General features: G+C 45.0%; 1 protein-coding gene across 1 annotated transcript in view; it reads right to left on the bottom strand.

Annotated features, from left to right (window-relative positions):
• FNTB (farnesyltransferase, CAAX box, beta) overlaps nucleotides 1-21,596 on the bottom strand; it is a 90,787-nt gene that overhangs the window by 30,794 nt on the left and 38,397 nt on the right. The window contains 5 exon segments of the mRNA XM_049770546.1: nucleotides 354-440; nucleotides 6,764-6,847; nucleotides 6,972-7,118; nucleotides 18,084-18,175; nucleotides 20,429-20,501. Coding sequence (XP_049626503.1) covers nucleotides 354-440; nucleotides 6,764-6,847; nucleotides 6,972-7,118; nucleotides 18,084-18,175; nucleotides 20,429-20,501 — 483 coding nt within the window.

The following is a 21,596-nucleotide window of genomic DNA, read 5'->3' as shown; positions in this document are numbered from 1 at the left end:
TGATTCTCATCAAGCAAAAACAGTGCTGGGATACACTGCACTCCATGCAAGCCTATTCATTTAGGGGGGAGGGAAGGGAAAAAACAAAACCAAATAAAGCTATGCCAATGGCTACCGACACTTTCCCCAAGTATTTTCATCACTGTCCATCTAAACTGCAATACAACAATAAAGAAAGTCTGGGGGGAAAAGAATGTGGTGTGTTTTTATATTTATAAAAAATATAATCATCCTTGCATCCTAATACATTTCTTGTGATTTTATATTTCATTCTGGCACTTTTTCACTTCTGTTTTTCAGGTGTCTTGCCCATCTGTTACCTAAGCAGTGGGTCCCATCCCAGCTTCTCTCACCTCGCGATCCACTCAGCAGTGCCCTCAAAGAGGTCTGGGGTGATGATGTTGGTCAGAGAAGCTACAGAGGCAGCACAATATGCACTCCTGAAAGGACAAAAATAGTGGGGAAGGTGTTAAGCTTTCAGGAAAAGCCACTTAAGGTTCATTGCGCTTCCTCAGCGATTGAGCTCTTGGCTGGCCATGCTGTAATCATTCCTGTCCTCACGCTTGGCCCTTGGCCAGTCCTCCGGAGACCTCCAGCTGAGAGGTTTGACGTTCTATTTGGATATAGTTGCTCACAGCACGGCTTCAGTAAAAGAACATGACATTCTATTCTCCCTACCTCCCCCTGCTCAAATCCACCTCGGAGGAATGCATAGCCACACTGGTTTCTGTCAAAAGCAAATTTACGTCTTCTCTAGATCCTTAAAACCCTATAATGGGTCCCAAAATTCCACAGTACCATTCATTACCTGTTTTTAAAACTTGCACTAAGTTTAAGATTTCTGCCTGCTTAACACATGGGTATGTTCAAGGTTAATGTTCTTTATCTCTGTGACAGGCCAAAAAGTTATCAACTCCAAAAGTTGATAACCAACAGAAGTCCCACAGTCAAATCCCACAGCCACTGCTACATTAATTCATCAACACAGCCCTACAGATCTTAGAGTTCTCATGTGGCTGCCTCTGCCCCTCAGAAAATGACTTAAGGACCTCACAATGAGATATAATAATTTCCACAAAATTTCTTTTGTGGAGTATTTTTGATAATCCCATTAGCCATTTAGTTATAATAAGCAATATAAAATAAATTATTTTGTGCCTATCAAGTCTTGAGAATGGGTGGGAAACTGGGGACAATGGTTGAAGGAATGTTAAATTGAAGTGGTATTGGTATTAGAACAGTGAATGCCAGGATAAACTTTGTAAAACATGGTATTTAAATAAAACAAACAAAAAAATAAGGTAGGCAATCAAGCCCTCTTGGGAGCTAGGATCAAACACAAAGAACCGTTTAGATGGGCAGATTCAAGTATATTCATCAGGTCTTGTGAGGTAGAAAACAACTTTACTTTCTAAAGGACCCCACCAGTACAAATACACAAAAAACATACTTTTTTTTTTTTTTTTTTTTTTGGTTTTTGGGCCACACCCATTTGACGCTCAGGGGTTACTCCTGGCTATGTGCTCAGAAATCGCCCCTGGCTTGGGGGGACCATATGGGACGCCGGGGGATCGAACCGCGGTCCGTTCCTTGGTAGCGCTTACAAGGCAGACACCTTATCTCCAGCGCCACCTTCCCGGCCCCACAAAAAACATACTTAAAAAAAAAAGGAAATAAGAAAAATAAGAAAAAGTAAGTCTTTTATTATTATTATTTTTTTTTTTTTTTTTTGGTTTTTGGGTCACACCTGGCGGTGCTCAGGGGTTCCTCCTGGCTGTCTGCTCAGAAATAGCTCCTGGCAGGCACGGGGGACCCTATGGGACACTGGGATTCGAACCAACCATCTTTGGTCCTGGATCGGCTGCTTGCAAGGCAAACGCCACTGTACTATCTCTCCGAGCCCAAGTCTTTTATTTTTTATGGTATCCCACTTGATCTGGAATAATTCTTCCATGCCATCAATAATTCTTCAATTTAATCTTCTCTGTTTTTGGAACAAACCCACAAACCGCCTTTACTTCTCTTCCCATCCATTTTAAATATCCAACTTTTGTTTGTTTATTTGTTTTGTTTTGTTTTGATATCCAACTTTTGTTTATTTGTTTTGTTTTGTTTTGAGGTCACACCCAACGGCACTCATAGGTTACTCCTGGCTCTGAGCTCAGAAATCACCCTGGCAGGCTCCGGGGACCATATGGGATGCTGGGATTCAAACCACCATCTGTCCTAGATCGGCTGTGTGCAAGGCTAACGCCCTGCTGCTGTGCTATCTCTCGGGCCTCAATATCCAACTTCATTTTAAGTCAAATCTCTAATATGTTCTAATTCTGCTTCTCCTTTTCCTAATCACACCTAAGGAATACAAAAGAGAGGAAAAAGAGGGTCCAGTTTCCATCATACTTGCTACAGACCCAAGACCGAGTGCAATTTAAGAGGTGTCCCAAACAAACCTCTCAAGAAGCTACCAGAATGCCCTCCTGCACTTCCCACAGCCTGCACACATTGGCCCAGAACAGAGTTAAAGCAGCAGGCCTCAGAAACATGCAGGAGTCATGCGTGCAGTGACAAGTGCTAGCATCTACCATAAGCTAATGTCCGAAGCATGATCTCATTCCCTTCAGATATTGAGCCTCTGGAACCACAATGAAACCTCTGAGGCAAGGAAGCCTCCAGCAAAGTTCTCTGCCTTTCACAAATGAACTGGGAAGAAATGCCAAAAGCACTAGTTGTAGATCTCATCTGAGATAGGGAGAGAACAAGGTGCAACTTTTGCATTTCTGTCTCTGCCTCTCTTGCTCTTGCGCCGTGTGAGGGTGGGGTGGAGTCCACCCAGGGCTTCTTACTGCATAGGCAATGTCAAGGTTTGCTCCTGGCTCTGTGCTCAGAGGACCAAACTGGGGTTGACTATGTGCAAGGCAAGTGCCTAGACTCTACTATCTCTCTAGCCTGTCTTTGGTGGTCTTTGCTTTTGATTGGGTTATAGTCAGCGTTGAAGGTGGTAGAGATGTTCCTCCCAGAATATTCGGCCAAGTATGGTGTTTGGGCTGGTGCCGCCGTGCTTGGAGTCCAGCCAGGTGGGAGTCACCAGAACCACACCCAGTGGTGCTGCAGGGACCACGCAGTGTTGGGAATCAAACGCAGAAACTTGCATATTGCCTGCACGGGCTCCACCCCTTTGAGTCATATCTGTCTCCCCACATACAAAATCTTCTTTCTTTCTTTCTTTTTCTTTTTTTGTTTTTTTGGGTCACACCCAGCAGCGCAAGGTAAACATCTTACCTTCATGCTATCTATCTGGCCCCACAAAATGTTTCTTTCTCTCCTCTCCCCATTTAGCCATCCCGTCTGTCAAATGTAGCTACTAAGGAGATACCTTTAAGGGTTGGATATATAATATTTGTAACATAGGTCTAGGTTCAATCACCAATATAAGGAAGAACCCTGAGCACTACCAAGAATGACCCCTAGCACCAAACAGGAAGGAACCCCTGTACACTACCAGATATAACCCCCCAACATTTATTTTTGGCCCACTACTCTTCATCCCCCATATCCCAATCACTATTTTGGGATCAATCCTCTATCCAGTACCCAATGCTCTTCAGTCACCAATAAAATATAATCAGATCGTATCATGTCCTATTTAAAACTACCAGTTTGGGCCGGGCGGTGGCGCTAAAGGTAAGGTGCCTGCCTTGCCTGCGCTAGCCTCGGACGGACCACGGTTCGATCCCCCGGCGTCCCATATGGTCCCCCAAGCCAGGAGCGACTTCTGAGCGCATAGCCAGGAGTAACCCCTGAGCGTCACCGGGTGTGGCCCAAAATCCAAAAAAAAAAAAAAAAACTACCAGTGGCTTTCCCAATCCAAATCTATATGTCAATAGAGATTTTAGGTCGCCTTGTTCTGTGGCCAGCCTGTCTTTCCAGTTTGGCTTCCTCACTGCCCACCAGACCTGCCACAGTTCAGCAGCATGCAGCTTCTCTCTGGAACAACTTCCTGCTCTGTTACCCAAACATCTGTCAACGCTGGTTCCCTGTCACCCTCACAGCTGCAGAACACACCAACTGATAGAACAGGAGGTCAATAAGAAAACAGCATCCTTTTGGGGCTCGCTTGGACGTCACTGCAATTTGGTTATTGTCTTTACACAGGAATTATAATGCCCAAGTAAGATCATTCAGAAACAAGGGACAGATACGATAAAGCTGGGGGTCAGAGTGGTGGCGCAAGTGGTAGGGCATTTGCCTTGCATGCGCTGACCTAGAATGGACCATGGTTCGTCCCATGTGGTCCCCCTAGCCAGGAACAATTTCTGAGCGCATAGCCAGGAGTAGCCCATGAGCGTCACCAAGTGTGCCCCCCCCCAAAAAAAACAACCCAAAACCTGGAGGTCCTTAAGAGACTCTACCTGCCACATCTAACCTGGGAGACCAACTGCCCCCCAATGTAACCCAAGTGACCCCCCACTTTCTAGAAATCAACTATTCCCATTAGATCCTTCCCCCTTTCTGGGTTGGCCAGAATGGCTCACAGAACTTGGGGAAGCACTTTACTGACAATTCCTTATTAGAAAAGATGTTAAAATGATACACATTCACAGCAAGATGAGGACATACCTGAGGCAAATTCACCCAACGGGGAATCCTGACCACTGGTCAGTGCTTCTAGACAAAGGTCAAGCAAAGAAACACCAGAAAGAAAAGGAAGGAACTAGGGCCAGAGCGATAGCACATTGCAGGGAGTTTGCCTTGCGTGTGGCTGACCCAAGACGGACCTGGGTTCGATCCCTGGCATTCCATATGGTCCCCCATGCCAAGAGCGATTTCTGAGTGCAGAGACAAGAGTAACCCCTGATGTCACAGGGTGTGGCAAAAAAAAAAAAAAGGGGTGGGTGGGAGGAACTGAGGCACTGAGGCATGAGAAACTAGGAAAAGCCAAGAGACTGAATTATCTCTGTTAGGTTTCACCCATTTTTTACATCTTTTTTTTTCTTTTCATTTTTTACATTTTGACTCCCAGGTTACTGAAAAGCTTGCCATTAGGCTTCTGGTTTAATTTGTTTGTTTGTTTGTTTGTTTTGGGTCACACCTAACATTTCTCAGGGACTACTCCTGGTTCTGCACTCAGAAATTGCTTCAGGCAGGCACAAGGACCATATAGGATGCTGGAATTTCAAACCACCATCCGTCCTAATCTGCTGTGTGCTAGGCGAATGCTCTACTGCTGTGCTATCTCTTTGGACTCTGGTGTAATTATTTTTTAATCTATCTTCTGGTTTAACTTTAGTGTTTCCAGACCTTGCCTCAGGTATGTCCTCATCTTGCTGCGAGTGTGCATCATTTTAACATCTTTTCTAATAAGGAATTGTCAGTAAAGTGTTTCCCTAAGTTCTGTGAGCCATTCTGGCCAGCCCAGAAAGGGAGAAGGGTCTCATGGGAATAGTTGATTTCTAGAAAGTGGGGGGTCACTTGAGATACATTACAAGCGTTAAAGTGGCAGCCGTTGTGTGGGTCTGTGCCTTTATGATGTGACATCTGTGTCAACTCTGGGTAGGGAGCATCAGGACTGTCTGATTGGAAGAAGAGGCACAAAGTCAGTGTTAGCAGCATTTGGCATTCTGTAGTCTGCCTAATGTAATGGGGTTCTTGGGGGTTTTATGTTTGTTTGTTTTGGCTTTTGGGCAACATCTGGCAGCACTCAGGGGTTACTCCTGGCAGGCTCTGGGGACCATATGGGATGCCAGGGATTGAACCTGGGTTGGTCCGGGTCGGCAGTGTGCAAGGCAAACACTCTACCACTATGCTACCACTCCGGCCCCAGGGCCCAGAGAGATAGCACAGCGGTGTTTGCCTTGTAAGCAGCCGATCCAGGACCTAAGGTGGTTGGTTCGAATCCCGGTGTCCCATATGGTCCCCCGTGCCTGCCAGGAGCTATTTCTGAGCAGACAGCCAGGAGTAGCCCCTGAGCAACGCCGGGTGTGGCCCAAAAACCAAAAAATAAAAAAATTTAAAAAAAATAAAAATAAAAACCACTCCGGCCCCAGTATAATGGTTTGGTTTGAACAGGAGTTCCTTGCCAGTAACTTTGGTAGCCATGTCATCCATTCTGCAGTGCAGTGTGCTCCATTGTGCCCACAACCTTCATTCATTTCTTTCCCTTCCTCCTCCTTCAAGCCAATGAGTTGTTTGGTTTTACACCTGGTAGTACTCAGGGCCTACTCCCAAGAATACTTAGGGGTCTATGCAATAAGGGGATCAAACTTGAGCCTCCCGTGAGTCAAATCTTTGAGCCACCTTCCAGGCCTCAAATCAATTACTCAGCTTTGCTTCGACAAACACACTTAACAAACAGGCAATAAATGAATGTCACAGAGAAGTCTTGCCCCCCAAATTTATTTCTCAGACCAATGGGGAAATGGTATAATATCTCAAAGACAGACTTTCTTTGAGAGACATCTTACTCAGTGGATTCCCCATAGGATTCATAAGTCATGTCCTGTCTGCTAGGCACAGCAGAAAATTATTGCCCACGCTGATCATTCGAAGCCAACTGCTCCCAATCAGTGAACACACTGCACTCTACTGGCCCTGGAGCGTTTCTGCACCTCCCAAAGTCATTCAGAAAATGTATAAATAGTGGTGGGGTGGCTTTGGGTCATACCCAGTGGTGCTCAGGGGCTATTCCTGGCTCTATGCTCAGAAAATATTATTTATTCAATCCCTTCTACTGATGCAGTAGCCCAAGGAAAAAAATCCCACTCACCTCACATCCACTTCACCCCCAACATGCATGAGGAAAGAGCCGTCAGGTTGCTTCAGGGAGTACAAGTACTGAAGAAGCTTCTCTCTGAGGAACAAGAGGGAGGGGCAGGAGAGGGCAATGGTCAGTGCCATGCCAGCAGGCGGGCGGGGGGGTGGGGTGGGGTGGGGGAGGCTCTCCGGGTTTCTGCCCTTGCTGGTTTGGGATGTACCTGTTGATGATGTCATAGGCCTCCTCCGTGCCAATGATACACAGCGCATTGACCGCAGCATATGTGGGGGCAAGATGTGGGTACTGGCCAGGGCCCCCTCCGAAGCCACCTTCTGGGCTTTGACAGAGCTCCAGGAAGTGGCACACACTAGAGACACAACCAAAGGGGAAAAAGAAGCAGAGAGCATTAAAGTCAAAACCCCCAATTCTACTGAATCAGTGCTTTCCCCATGGTCCCTCCCCAACTTAAAAAGAAACTCTTCCCACCTAAGGAACAGAATTAAAAGGGCTTGACTCTCTGCCCGCTGGCAGCAGTCTGGATGCCCTCTGATGGAATTTTGTATGTAAGTGTTTGCCTTATCACGAAGCAGCAAATGTACTGCCAGAAAGAAGAAAAGAGCCTTTTACTGAGGTGAGAGGAAGGCTCAGACTCTCACCAAATGTTTCCCATACTTTTCACTCAACTGACCAGCTTGGATCTGTGCATTTTCTTTTGCCTTTGAGGTACCTCTCAGATTTTGAATTTTGCCTCTAACGACTTCCTCACAGGACACATTGGGTCTACATTCATTGCCAGGCCTTGTTGTAATGAATAGTTAAATTTGGGGGGGCCGGGGCAGTGGCACAAGCAGTAGGACATCTGGAACAGACTACATTTCGATCCCCCAGAGACCCATATAGTCCCCCAAGCCAGGAGCGATATCTGAGCACATAGCCAGGAGTAACCGCTGAGCATCACCGGGTATGGCCCAAAAAGAAAATAAATAGTTATATTTTTTATAATATGATATATAAGAGTAGACTTTCCACTCCCATCACCATCTACACCCCAGGGAGCCAGTGATTTTTCTTCCTGTCACACTCAAGTCACATGTTACTGGGGTTGTGGCCACCACAGGTGGCAGAGTGAGAGAGTTGTAGGGTTCTACTGGCTGCGCCACCCATGGCAGACTCATCTGCTGTTGATCAGTTCCTACAAACACATTCAGGCCCACAGCACTCAGACAATTCATCCTACTAACTCACAGAAGCTTCAGGTCCCAAGTTCAGCAGAATGGGCACATGCTTTGTTGGCCTGGATTCAATTCCTAGCCTCACACAGTTTCTGAGCACCACCCCAGTGCAGCCCTGGAAGCCAGAGTATCACCAGGTATGGCCCTGGAGGACTAAGCACTGGGGGATAGGGAAAAGCAGGTGTTCCTGGCACTGCAGGACCCAAGTAGCACCCCATATTTGGGTCAACCCATTGAACTGTTGGTCTGGTTGGCCACAACTTGCCAGTGTGGTCCCCAAACTTCCTGGGTGCTGTTCCCCTCATAACACTCCAAAAAGAGGCTCCAGGTCACGCCAAAGAAAAACTGTTTATTGGAGGATTGCCTCCAAACATGGAATTAGGTTGCCTATATGTTATATTCTTGCTTTAGGTAAAACCAAGACAAGTTTTATTCTTCCAAAGTAAGAAGATTCTGGTTATCAGGCAGGGTCCTAGTGGCTCACTCAGCTAGGATGTCAGATTTCCTCTCAGGCTGGCCTCCCTTCTCCTGTGTGTTTCTGAGGCCTCTTTCATCTCATTCTCAGGGAGCCTGCAGCATTTACTGCATCTCCAGGAAGGCAAAAGATGGTGCTCCTTTTCATGCTTGAGAAGATCAAGGCTGCTGATATGTGTCTCAATCCTGAGACCTCCAACAGTGAACGATACATATGGACTGGGAAAGGATTTCAGTAGTAGAGCAATTGCCTTTTCTGCACAAGGCTCTGGGTTCAATTCCAAGTACCACAATAGTTTAAAAAAAAAAAAAAAAGACACAAAACACATTCTGCTGATGGTAATCAGAGGACCAGACATGGTGCTGCAGATCACACCAGGGTTGATCTAAACAAGGCAAGTTGCCCTTATCTTTTGTCCTATCTCACTGGCCCTGTATCTAAAATTTTGCTCTTAGAGTACAGGCAGGGGTGGGTGGGGAAGAGGGAGATTTTGGACATTGGTGATGGGAATGTTACATTGGTGATGCGTGGTGTTCTTTACATGAATGAAACCCAAATACAATCATGTATGTAATAAAGTTGGTTAAATAAAAAAAAAATTCTGTCATTCCTTAGTTACAACTCTTTCCAGTTTTCAGGAATTTATTTAAGTGAAGCAATATACTGAATAAAAGAATGATTAATAGTAGATGCAGCTTTGAAATTTTAAAATAAGTTAATAAAATTAATGATTTGCAAGCCAAAAAAAAAATAAAATTTTGCTCTTGAGAAAAATTAGAACAGAAATGGAAAGGGACTCGGGAAAAAAGAAAATTCTCTGCACTATTTTTTGTTTTGTTTTGTTTTGTTTTGCTATATCTGGCAATAATGCTCAGGGGTGACTCCTGGTTCTGCACTCAGAAATTACTCCTGTCAGTGCTCAGGACATCATAAGGGATGCCAGGAATCAAACTCAGCTTGGCTGCTAGACCATCTCTCTGGCCTCTATACCTTTTTTTTATATATACCTTTTTAATAGCAATTAATTTTCATAGAGAAAATGAGTGTGTCCCTAATACATTCCAAAACTTCATCAATTCTTATCTTGATACACAGAAACAAATAATTAATAGATTCATCTCTAACAAAATTTGGCCACATTAACCAACACACTCATAACTTTTCTGTATCACAAAAATAAAAGAGCTTTAGCAGATACAAAACCTGACAGCACATATCTACACAAAGATGAAGAAGAAAAATGTCTCCTCATTATCTCTGCCCCTCCCAACTCCCAAGATAGAATCGTGCTGAGTACAAACAACACTCCTGGCCCTGTGTGGAATGAGTGTGGAAAGAGCTGGGATCTCAATGTTCTGGACACCTTGAATTCATTTCTCCACGCCAACCTCCCTCAGCTGACTGAGGCTCGGCTGCAGAACAGGGTAAGACTCTGCTGGACTCATACACACCTCCATATTACAGAACATTCTGACCCAGAGACATTCCAACTCGAACCTAAAGGACCTGTCAGATGACTACTAAGTTACCAAGTGCCATTCGTCGAATTCTCAGCACTTCTGTTTTGTTTTCGGTCTCCTTTTTTTTGGGGGGGTCCAACTATGGCAGTACTCTGGGGCCACCACCAGCTCATCCCTCAAGAGTCATTTAGGCAGAGCTCAGAGGCCTATTTTGTGCTGAGAATTGGGCATGGGCCCTCTGATGAGAGGCATATGCTCTAGTTCTTTGAACTATTTTCCCAGCCCAAATCTTGGAAATTCCAAAAGAAAAACATGTGAATAAATTACAAAGCAGAAAGCTTTGAGAGATTAAATAGTCGTCCTTGAACAAAATGGCTTAGGAATAGATGCAAGCACAGGATTAGTGAGTTGACACCAATTGGTTCTTAGTCTTAAATCTTCCCAATTTCATTATGTAAAGCAGTTCAAGCTTCATATACTTGGTGAGGAAAATGGCTTTCCCAAGGGGCCTAAAGCAAAAAGCAGCTAAAAGACAGATGCTTCACTGTTGATTCTAGGAGGCCCTGCTGCTAGTTGTGCACATGTTATATGAGTCTTTCTCGAGCACAGGTAACCATCCAGATATTACGGTTTTGGAAGGTGAAAGCTGGCTGCTTTGGAGCAGGTCTTCCTCATGTTGGTACTACCGACTTTGTGGGCTGGATAATTCTTTGAGTGGGGACAGTCTCACAGAGACAACTTTTTAGCACTCCCCCTGACCTCTGCCTAGCAGCACCTGGTCAAAAAATGTCCAGAAGACAAATGGTTAGATGTGCTGTCCTCATAAACAGGGCAGGGAACAGATTCAGAATATTTAAATTTAAAAACTGAAAATGGGGCTGGGATGTGACTCAATGGGAGAGTACATGTCTTGCATATATGAGGTTGTAGGTTTGACTCCCTGAAACATCAGATACACACATACACATTAAACATGAATAAACCGGGGCCGGAGAGACAACATGGAGGTAAGGCGTTTTGCCTTGCATGCAAAAGGACGGTGGTTCGAATCCCAGCATCTCATATGGTCCCCTGAGCCTGCCAGAAGCGATTTCTGAGCCTAGAGCCAGGAGTAACCCCCGAGCGCTGCCAGGTATGACCCAAAGAACAACAACAACAACAAAATAAAAACAAAAAAACCATGAATGAACCTTGAGGGGATTTTGTTCTGATATTATGTCAGAAAGAACAAGATCAACACCAAATGATTTCACTCATATGCATAATATAAGAAACAAAACAAGGGGCCGGAGAGATAGCATGGAGGTAAGGCGTTTGCCTTTCATGCAGGAGGTCATCGGTTCGAATCCCGGTGCCCCATATGGTCCCCTGTGCCTGCCAGGAGCAATTTCTGAGCCTGGAGCCAGGAATAACCCCTGAGCACTGCCAGGTGTGACCCAAAAACCAAAAACCAAAAAAAAAAAAAAAAGAAACAAAACAAACAAAATCTTTGTTTCGGGGAACACAATAGTGGTTACCAGTGAGAGTAGGAAGAAGAGTGTAAGGGGTCACCTGTTTAGTAGCAGGTATAAACTAAATCATTGGTTGTAGGAATGGTGTGTGTGTTTGGAGAATGTGCTGTACTCCTGAAACTTACACAGTGGTATAAATCATGTTTATTTTTTATTTTTATTATCATTATTATTATTATTATTGGATTTTGAGCTAGACCTAGCAATACTTAGGATTTAGTCCTGTCTCTACACTCAGGAATTACTCCTGGTGGTGCTCAGAAGACTATATGGGATGCCTGGGATTGAACCCAGGTCAGTTATATGTAGGACAAGTGTCTTACTTGCTGTGCTATCTCACCAGCCCCAAATAAACCATACTTTACCTAAAGAAAAATTATTTAGGGGCTGGAAAGATAGCATGGAGGTAAGGCATTTATTTGCCTTGCATGCAGAAGGACAGTGGTTCAAATCCTGACATCCCATATGGATCCCCGAGCCTACCAGGAGCGATTTCTGAGCATAGAACCAGGAGTTACTCCTGAGCACTGCTGGGTATGACCCAACCCCCCCCAAATAAAACAAAATAAAAGAGAAATTATTTAAGGACCTATTCAGGGGACACAATATGGGTATCCTTGAAAGTAAAATTAAAAGAAAAATTCTTTTGAATTTGTCCTTGACAAAATTTTGTGAGCCAAAAAGTCGTCAAGTTAAAGGCAAGTTTTAATCTTATGAAAGCTATAAATTTAACAGCAATGGAGTAGACAGTGCCTTTCATCTTACTCTGTGTTTCTCCAAAGCATCCTTCCATAGCCAACCATGGGATTCTCATTAAAGGAGTTTCCTTCTGGGCTAAAGTGACTGAGTGAACCCAAATGCCCTCTCTTGGTTCTAACCAGACAGTGCTTATGTAAATGCACGCATAAATTAAGAACCCAATCTCGGGCCGGGTAGGTGGCGCTGGAGGTAAGGTGAATGCCTTGCAAGCGCTAGCCAAGGAACGACCTCGGTTCGATCCCCCGGCGTCCCATATGGTCCCCCCAAGCCAGGGGCGATTTCTGAGCACATAGCCAGGAGTAACCCCTGAGCATCAAACGGGTGTGGCCCAAAAACCAAAAAAAAAAAAAAAAAAAAAAAAAGAACCCAATCTCTTGAGTGGCTCGATTTCTACTTAGGAATACATTGTTACTCGGGAAAGATCTGAAACGACTGTGAAAACCTGGACTGCTAAAAGAGCGGCTGACAAAAGTAATTTTGTCCACTAGAGGGAACTCTGTCTTCATTTATACTCTAAACAGAGTGCAACAGTGGACAAAACAATAGAGTAAAAAGGTGTGTCTGAGCCTGTGTTTGTGTGTTGCATACTAGGTGGAGTGTAGGATAAATACACACACACACACACACACACACACACACACACACACACAATCCTAGAGTGACCGCATATTAAAAGGCAATGCCTCATATAAACAGGTCACTGCAGGGTCTCACATATCTCTCTGAGCCTGTGTAGCTTTTTTCCATATGTACTCTGGTCTCCCTCACATCCTGAAGGAGTGGATGTTAGTCTAAATGTCCAGTCTGGGGGCCAGAGTGGTACGACAGTGGTAAGGCATTTGCCTTGCAAGTGGCTGACTCAGGATGGACCAGGATTTGATCCCCGGCATCCCATAAGGTCCCCTGAGCCAGAAGCAACTTCTGAGCACAGAGCCAGGAGTAACTCCTGAGCAGCGCCAGGTATACTCCCCCAAAAAATGTCTTAAATTTTCAATTTTTTTCTTATATTTTAATAGAAATCTTTGAGATTTCTTTATAATTAAAAGCAGTTTATTTCCTTATAGATCAGTGAATCACAAAATATCTATTCATAACAGACACTGTCTTTGCTAGAATGAACTACCTGTTATGCACAAAACAAACACTTTATTGACGAGTTAAATATTTCTTTAAAGTTTAAGGCACTGCTTAGAAGAATCGCAAAAAAAATTTAGGGCAGCCGTGAAGCAGAATTTCCAGTCAATCACTATTAAAAGTACTATTTCTCCCTACTCCCTTCCCTTCCCCAGTTGCTGCTTGGTTGTGACTGAAGGGTCACACACATCTTGGTTGTGATGCTAATTGGGGTCACAAATATTAACGTGAACATGTGTCCCCTGGGGTTGTGCTACTTTCATGGTGCTCCTCCCACAGTTCTGACTCTAATTAATGCTTCCTGGCGGGACACCCAGCTGGCCTTGGTGCTTGTGCTTCTTTTAGGCTGCAGTGCTCAAAAGGGCCACATGATTCAGTGGGACACACCCTGCTGCAGTGGACAGTAGGTCACAGGTCTGGCTGCAGCCCTAAACAGCAAAGTGACAGCGATGGCTGGTGGGCAGTGCTGGGGATCAAACTCTTGGGCCTGCCATGGTGCTTTCTGCCATTGAGTCATCCCCTAGGTACTTGCTTTTAACTTTTAAAAGATGGTTTTTGTTTTGTTTTGTTTTTGTTGTTGTTTTGGCTTTTGGCTTTTGGGTCACACCTAGCAGTGCTCAGGGGTTACTCCTGGCTCTATGCTCAGAAATCGCTCCTGGCAGGCTCGGGGGACCATATGAAATGCTGGGATTCGAACCACCATCCTTCTGCATGCAAGGCATATCTATCCAATGCTATCTCTCCAACCCCTTTTAAAAGATGTTTTAATTACAAAATCATCAAGGTTTATTGAAAAAATTTAGAAAATAGAAATAAGTCATAAAAAAAAAAAAGGAAAATCAGGGGCTGAAGAGATAGCACAGCAGTAGGGCATTTGCCTTGTACATTGCCGACCCAGGACAGACCCGGATTCCATTCCTGGCAACCCATATGGTCCTCCGAGCCTGTCAGGAGCAATTTCTGAGCATAGAGCCAGAAGTAACCCCTAAGTACCACCAGCTGTAGCCCAAAAACAAAAAATAAAAGAGGAAAAATCAGCTTTATTTTTATTTATGTGAGTTGTTTTTATTCCACACCCAGAAATGTTCAGAGGTTACTACTCCTAGCTCTGTACTCAGGAATTACTCTTTGGCAGGTTTGAGGGATCTTAAGGAATGCCTGGGATTGAATCTGGGTAACCCATGTCAGGTAAGCACCCTGTCCATTATACTGCTTCTCTGGTCTCTTACATAAATAATTTTGTAGTGCTGATACCTAAATAACATAATTTTTTGTTATAATGTGGACTTGGGAAAAAAAAATTGGAATCCTGGTGAGGTCTCACATAATCTCTCCAAGTGTGTGTGGCCCTTTTCTGTGTACCCTGGTCTCCTTCACATCCCGAAGGAGTGGATGTTAGACTAAATATCCAGTCTGAATGAGTGTGTCTCTAATGGTTCTCAGCTCAGACCTGGAGCTTCCCAGAAAAACTCTAGTCACCTGAGACCATGTAGTAGAAATGAATGGATGGACAGATGTCTACTAACTACCATTTAATATTAGAAGTGCTCTTAAATCTTTATTTAGAAATTTGATGGTGGTTTTACAGCCAAAAATTATAGTAGAGGGGCCAGAGAGATAGCATGGAGGTAAGGCGTTTGCCTTTCATGCAGGAGGTCATCGGTTCAAATCCTGGCGTCCCATATGGTCCCCCGTGCCTGCCAGGAGCAATTTCTGAGCCTGGAGCCAGGAATAACCCCTGAGCACTGCTGGGTGTGACCCAAAAACCACACACACACAAAAATTATAGTAGAAACTTAATACTTTTTTGTTTTGTTTTGTCTTTTTGTGTCACACCCATTTGATACTCAGGGGCTAGTACTGGCTATGCACGCAGAAATCACTCCTGGCTTGGGGACCATATGGGACGCAAGGAGATCAAACCAAGGTCCGTCCTAGGCTAGCACCAGCAAGGCAGACGCCTTACCTCTAGCGCCACTGCTCTGGCCCCTTAATTTTTTTTTTTTTTTTTTTTTGGTTTTTGGGTCACCCCCAGCAGCTCAGGGGTTACTCCTGGCTCTATGCTCAGAAATCACTCCTGTCAGGCTCGGGGGACCATATGGGATGCTGGGATTCGAACCACCGTTCTTCTGCATGCAAGGCAAACACTTTACTTCCATGCTATCTCTCTGGTCCCTGGACCCTTAATTATTATTATTATTATTATTATTTTGTTTTGTTTTGTTTTTTTGTTTTGTTTTTGGGTCACACCTGGCAGCACTCAGGGATTACTCCTGGCTCTATGCTCAGAAATAGCTCCTGGCAGGCTCATGGGACCATATGGGATGCCGGGATTCGAACCACCATCTTTCTGCATGTGAGGCAAATGCTTTACCTCCATGCTATCTCTCCGGCCCCCCTTAATTCTTATATCAATTAGCTTATGAGAAAAATTAGTTTCTATAATACTTCATTTTTCTTAAAGATGGCATTTCCAAGGACCTATTCATGATGTTAATGAGCTTACAAATGATACCTACAAATGTTAATGATACCTACAAATATATAGACTAAAAGAGATATCTATGCATACTTTTTTAAATAGTGCTATATATTCATTTGCATGTATTCCACAAAAATGTTAAACTTTAAAGACATATTAAAGGACTGGAGGGATAGCACAGTGGTGGGGTATTTGCCTTGCACAAATCTGGGTGGCTGACCCAGGTAGTTCGATTCCCGGCATCCCACATGGTCCCCTGAGCCTGCCGGGAACGATTTCTAAGTGCAGAACCAGGAGTAACCCCTGAGTGTCACCAGGTGTAAACCAAAAACAAACAAAAAGGACATTTCAAGTGTCCCCTACTGCTGATATGTGGGTTGTCCCCAATTGTTCGCTGCAAAGAGCCCTTCACAGGGGTCCTCTGGTACTGTGTGATGTTCTATACAAGTGACTCTGACACATGCACCTCAATAAAAGCTTTACTGAACAAACCCCAAGTGCATTCCCAGAGAAGCTCAGATTCCATGAGGGACCAATTGCTTGTACTTCAGGAGAGCTGAAGCCCGTCTCTCTCCCAGGGGGCCTCTGTCCTTCACTCTCATAGACTCTTTCTTTTCTCTATACTTCTCTCTCTCTCTTGCCCTTCCTAGTCCCCTAGCACACATCCTGACTGGGTATGTGTGGGGGAAAACGTCCCAAACAATTCACAGCCCCCAAGTGGTATTTCAAAAGACACACGGGCCTTTATTTTGACAATGAAATTCCTGTTACTGCAGAAACTGGGTCCAACACTCCTTCCAGAGCCAGCAGCACTGGGTTGGCAGTAGCACCGAGGGAGGGAGGGGCAGCTTTTGCTCCTCCTCTGCCTCCCGAAGCAGAATCCACACAAGAGTTAATGGTCTAATTCTTCATTATCTTCCTTATCCACATTCATCACAAGACATCCTGCCCAGGAAGGCAAGAATGAGAGGTTATTGTTAAGACGGAATGAATGAGACAATGTGGGGTTCTGTTTGGACCTGACAGTGGAACTGAGGCAGGGCACTTGTGACCAGGGAGGGGCACGGATCAGCCTCCCAGCACCCTGGCACAGCTGCCTCCACAAACTGGGGAAAACAGACCTGGCTTGGGGACTTGTCCTCCTGGTCTCCTCACTCACTCTCAATTGGTTCTCAGATCCTATTTCTAGGGCCGGAGAGATAGCATGGAGGTAAGGTGTTTGCCTTGTATGCAGAAGGTCAGTGGTTCGAATTCCGGCATCCCATAGGGTCCCCCGAGCCTGCCAGGAGCGATTTCGGAGCATAGAGCCAGGAGGAAACCCTGAGCGCTGCCAGGTGTGGCCAAAAAAAACAAAAATAAAACAAAACAAAAATCCTATTTCTAGCTGTACTTTCCTGTCCCAGGTATCCCTCAGACTGGAATGATTGTCAATTCCTTCTTTACAATAAAATTCGAGGCCAGAGAGATAGTGCAATGAGTAGTAATGGGGGGGGGGGGGGTTGTTTTGCCGGCTGCTGGCTTCAATTCAAGCCCAAGCATCACATCTCTGAGTACAGAGCCAGAAGTGGTTCCTGAGCACAGAACCAGCAGGAATTTCTAAGTACAGAGCCAGGAGTAAGCCTTGAACACTGTTGCGTCTGACTCCAAAATAAACACAAATAAAATATACAAATGAGCTTCTGAGGTTGAGGTGCCGCAGAGAAAACCATTTGCGTCAGCAGTTTGGGAAGAAATACTTAGATCTTTAATCCTAAAGATCAAAGAAGACAGTGAGTTCAGGCATTTGCACACCAAGTTGGTAACATAACCAGTGCCAGCACAATTTGCACAGTTCCCTAGGCATTGGTGGTGAGGGGCTTTAGGAAGCTGCTCATGGAAGGCAAAGGCATGTCCATTCCCTTTGTTGGCACACACTTCCCCACACAATGGTTCAAATACACACTGTGCTTTCTGGAAAAATAGTCCCTCTCAGAATTGATGACAACGACTTTTCTCAAAGACCAGAGCAACAGCCAAAAGAAAAGGCCATAGAAGAAGCCAGAATCCTTCTCTTGCAAGTTCAAAGTCTTGTTACACCCACACTTCACACCAGGCTTCTCATGTGGAGGAGTTTCAGGAAGTTACTGGGGGGTCAAGAGAAGGGCAAGGGCTTCTGTGTAGAACTGTCTTTCATTCAAAATAAAGAACTCAAGGACAAAACAAAGAGAATTCCAACCTCAACTGCAATTTCAGAGAACCCCCAGGCCCAGAGGAATCCCCACCCCCCAAGCCCAACTCACTCTGCTGCTACCGTCTGGGGGATGGGCTCGTCCAACAGCTCTAGGCTGTGCAGGATCCAGTAGCAGAGCCATGGGCGGCTGGCATCCAGGCACTGTGGAAGGGACAGGGGACAAAACACACCCCTTATTCAAATCGTTCCAACATGCTGTTGACAAGGCAACATCTGTCTCAACCCTAGAGGTCTGGCAAAGGGAGAAGGCATCTGTGAACAACGATACATGAATGAAGGGGATACTTTGCATGCATGATGGCCTTGGCCATGAGCAAGACCATGTGTGAGAAAAAGACAACAGGACAAAGAAGTCTACTTGGGTCCTAACAGGTCTTTCCCACCCTAAACCTAATTCTAGTCCTAACCTTAACTCTACCCAAGGAGATAGGTAACTCAATGGGACCATAACTTGGAGTTATTGGGGGGAGAGGAATATGGAACTCAGGACCTCACATATAACAGGAATATGCTCTAAATTAAGCTATCTACCAAGTCTGAGAAATGATTCATGAATTACTGCATTCATTAATTCATAAAACAAGTAGTAGGCTGGAGATATGGTTCAGCTGGCATTGAACCTTCATGTGTAAGGTCCTGGGTTCCATACCCAGCACCGCAGTCCCCTAAGCACCACTGGATATGTCACCCCCAGCACCAGCACTACCACTAAAGCAAAGAGTAAGTTTGTACTTGTGCCAGGAACTAAATTAAATACTGGGTGCATGATAATGAATAAATTATATTGCTGAGATGCTTGGGATATATAGCAAGTGTATGATGAGAAAGAGGACAGTAGGGGACTGGAGAGATAGTACAGCAGGTGGGCGCTTGCCTTGTACTTGGCCAACCTGGGTTTGATCCCTAATATCCTGTATGGTTCCTGAGTGTAAAGCCAGGAATAACCCTGAGCATTGCTGGGTGTGGCCCCCAACAAAATCAAATAAACAACAATAAAAAAGTGGGCACCAGCAAACAAGTACAATTTGTCAAGCGTCCTTCTGGAACCAGGTGGACAGTAAAACATGCTACATATGCCTGGGAAAATGCTGTAAGGACAGAAACAGTCCTGAGGCTTTGCCTAAAAGAGACTGACTACATGTACTTCATAGGAGCTGGGTAAGGCTTCAAAAAGAACATAGAATGTGAATAGCTCCAGCTCCTAAGTCAAACTGTGAACATGGACTGAACATTTAGACAGGCAGTATCACACACTCCCATCGCTACAAATTAAAAAATACATAAAGGAAGTGAAGAGATATTCACTTTTTCCAAGTCAAAGGGAATGAGAGTCAAAGTGAATGACAGAGTTTAATTTTAGGGCTGGAGCAATAGCACAGTGGATTTGCCTTGCACGTGGCCAACCTGGGTTCAATCCCTGGTATCCCATATGGTCCATTGAGCCTGCCAGGTGTGATTTCTGAGTGCAGAGCCAGGAATTACTCTTCAGTGCCGCTGGATGTGCCCCTCTCCCAAATAAAATAAAAGGCAAAAACAAAAATAAAAGAACTTTAATTTCTAGACTCCCAATCCAGGCTGCTCTCTCTGTAAATATGCTGACCATGCCAAGAAGTGGCGAACTGGCGTCTGAGGGAGCTGGTCTGGTGACTGGAGACACTGACCTCCACTGGGCCTGCCTGGTGTAAGAACCAGTTTCTTTTCTCACTTGTTATTTGCCTTGGAGTCAATTACTTCATCTTGCTAGGCTTGCTTCCTTATCTATAAAAAAAAATGTACAGACTTATCTATCTCAGGGAGCAGTTTATGATGAAGTGAGATAATGCCTGAAACTATGAATTGCTAGTGGCTCCTACGTTTATCGTACCAGGGTTCATTTGTTTCCTCATCCTGAAAGACAGGATTCAAGGTTTGAAAATGAGGGGAGAGCCCAAGGTCAAATCTAGCTTCTGTGTGTTTTTGTTTTAGTGAAATTAGTTGCCACATTTCCATGTTGGAAGATGTACATAAAAATCTGGATTTCTGGGGCTGGAGAGATAGCATGGAGGTAAGGTGTTTGCCTTTCATGCAGAAGGTCATCGGTTCGAATCCCGGCATCCCATATGGTCCCCTGTGCTTGCCAGGAGCAATTTCTGAGCATGGAGCCAGGAGTAACCCCTGAGCACTGCCGGGTGAAACCCAAAAACCACACACACACACACACACACAAGAAATCTGGATTTCTGGGAAGGTTGGCAGAGAGATATAGAGGAGAAAGTGAGGGAAGATGGGCTAAATGAATCAACCACAGGCAGGCTTCTCAGTCCTTTCTATTCAAATGTGGAAGTGGGGAATGGAGTGGGAAGGAGAAAGATCTGGGTGATAACTCTAGCAAGAAATCCTGGGCAGTGTGCTTACCTCATAGGCATCTGTCAGCTGTCGAAGGCCTCTTTTCAGATAATGGAAGTGTTTTTCCCTCTGCAAAATAAGCCTGGAAAGACAAAGAGGTTGTAAAGCTATTCTAATAGCTTATGCTTCTGCCCACTGATCAGGACTCTGTCTCTCTTTGTCTCTCTCTGTCTCTCTTTGTCTCTCTCTGTCTCTCTCTCTCTCTGTCTCTCTCTCTCTGTCTCTCTCTCTGTCTCTCTCTCTCTCTCTCTCTCACACACACACACACACACACACACACTTCTGGCAGATGTTCGTGGTGAGAGCATGTCCTTCATAGCCAGGAAGATTAGGTAAGTGAACAGCCATAGTCACAATCACAGTGAATGTTCCTACCAGGCAAAGACCAAAGATCAGCCCACCAGGAAGTTCCTCCAAGAGCCCACCTGAGCACAGGGAGCATGTGACTTCCCTTGTAAGTCACTCAATTCTAAAAATTGGCCACTGTCTTAACTTGGTCATTTCTTTTTTTTTTTTTGGTTTTTGGGCCACACCCGGTAACGCTCAGGGGTTACTCCTGGCTATGTGCTCAGAAGTTGCTCCTGGCTTGGGGGACCATATGGGACACCGGGGGATCGAACCGCGGTCCATCCAAGGCTAGCGCAGGCAAGGCAGGCATCTTACCTTTAGCGCCACCGCCCGGCCCCAACTTGGTCATTTCTTTTGGGGTCACTCCCCCCAAGGTCTGCAGTTTTTTACCCAACCTGCCCCTCAGTTTTCTGTCTTATTTTCCCTCCCTCAAATTCCACCACCCACATGCTGACCCCATAGCCCTTTTCAGAAGCTTGTGCTTTATTTCAGCAACCAGAGGCTTTCCCAGGCACAGCTGGCAGCAGAAATGGTTTTCGGAATGTGCCGCCCATGGCCACCTGCATGGGGTGGTCAAAAGGACTGGGCAGCACTCACAGAGGGGCCTATGTGACTCCAGGAGAAGAAAGAAAAAAGAATAGATTGTTGAGATAGTATTTGCTGAGTACAGAAATGAAGGGAAAAAACCATTCTCCTGCTTCACTCATATCTTTCAACCCACCGCTATTCACTGAACTCCCGCTACCCGTGCAGATTTTTCCACCACCAGAAGTCTTTCAATCCAGCACTGGAAATAAATACAGAGATGGCTACAATAAAAGGGGGTAAT

Source organism: Suncus etruscus, chromosome 3 (assembly GCF_024139225.1).
Source record: "Suncus etruscus isolate mSunEtr1 chromosome 3, mSunEtr1.pri.cur, whole genome shotgun sequence".
In the NCBI taxonomy this organism is placed as follows: Eukaryota; Metazoa; Chordata; class Mammalia; order Eulipotyphla; family Soricidae; genus Suncus; species Suncus etruscus.
The sequence above is the reverse complement of the archived record's forward strand: the minus strand, read 5'-3'. Positions and strand labels throughout refer to the sequence as shown.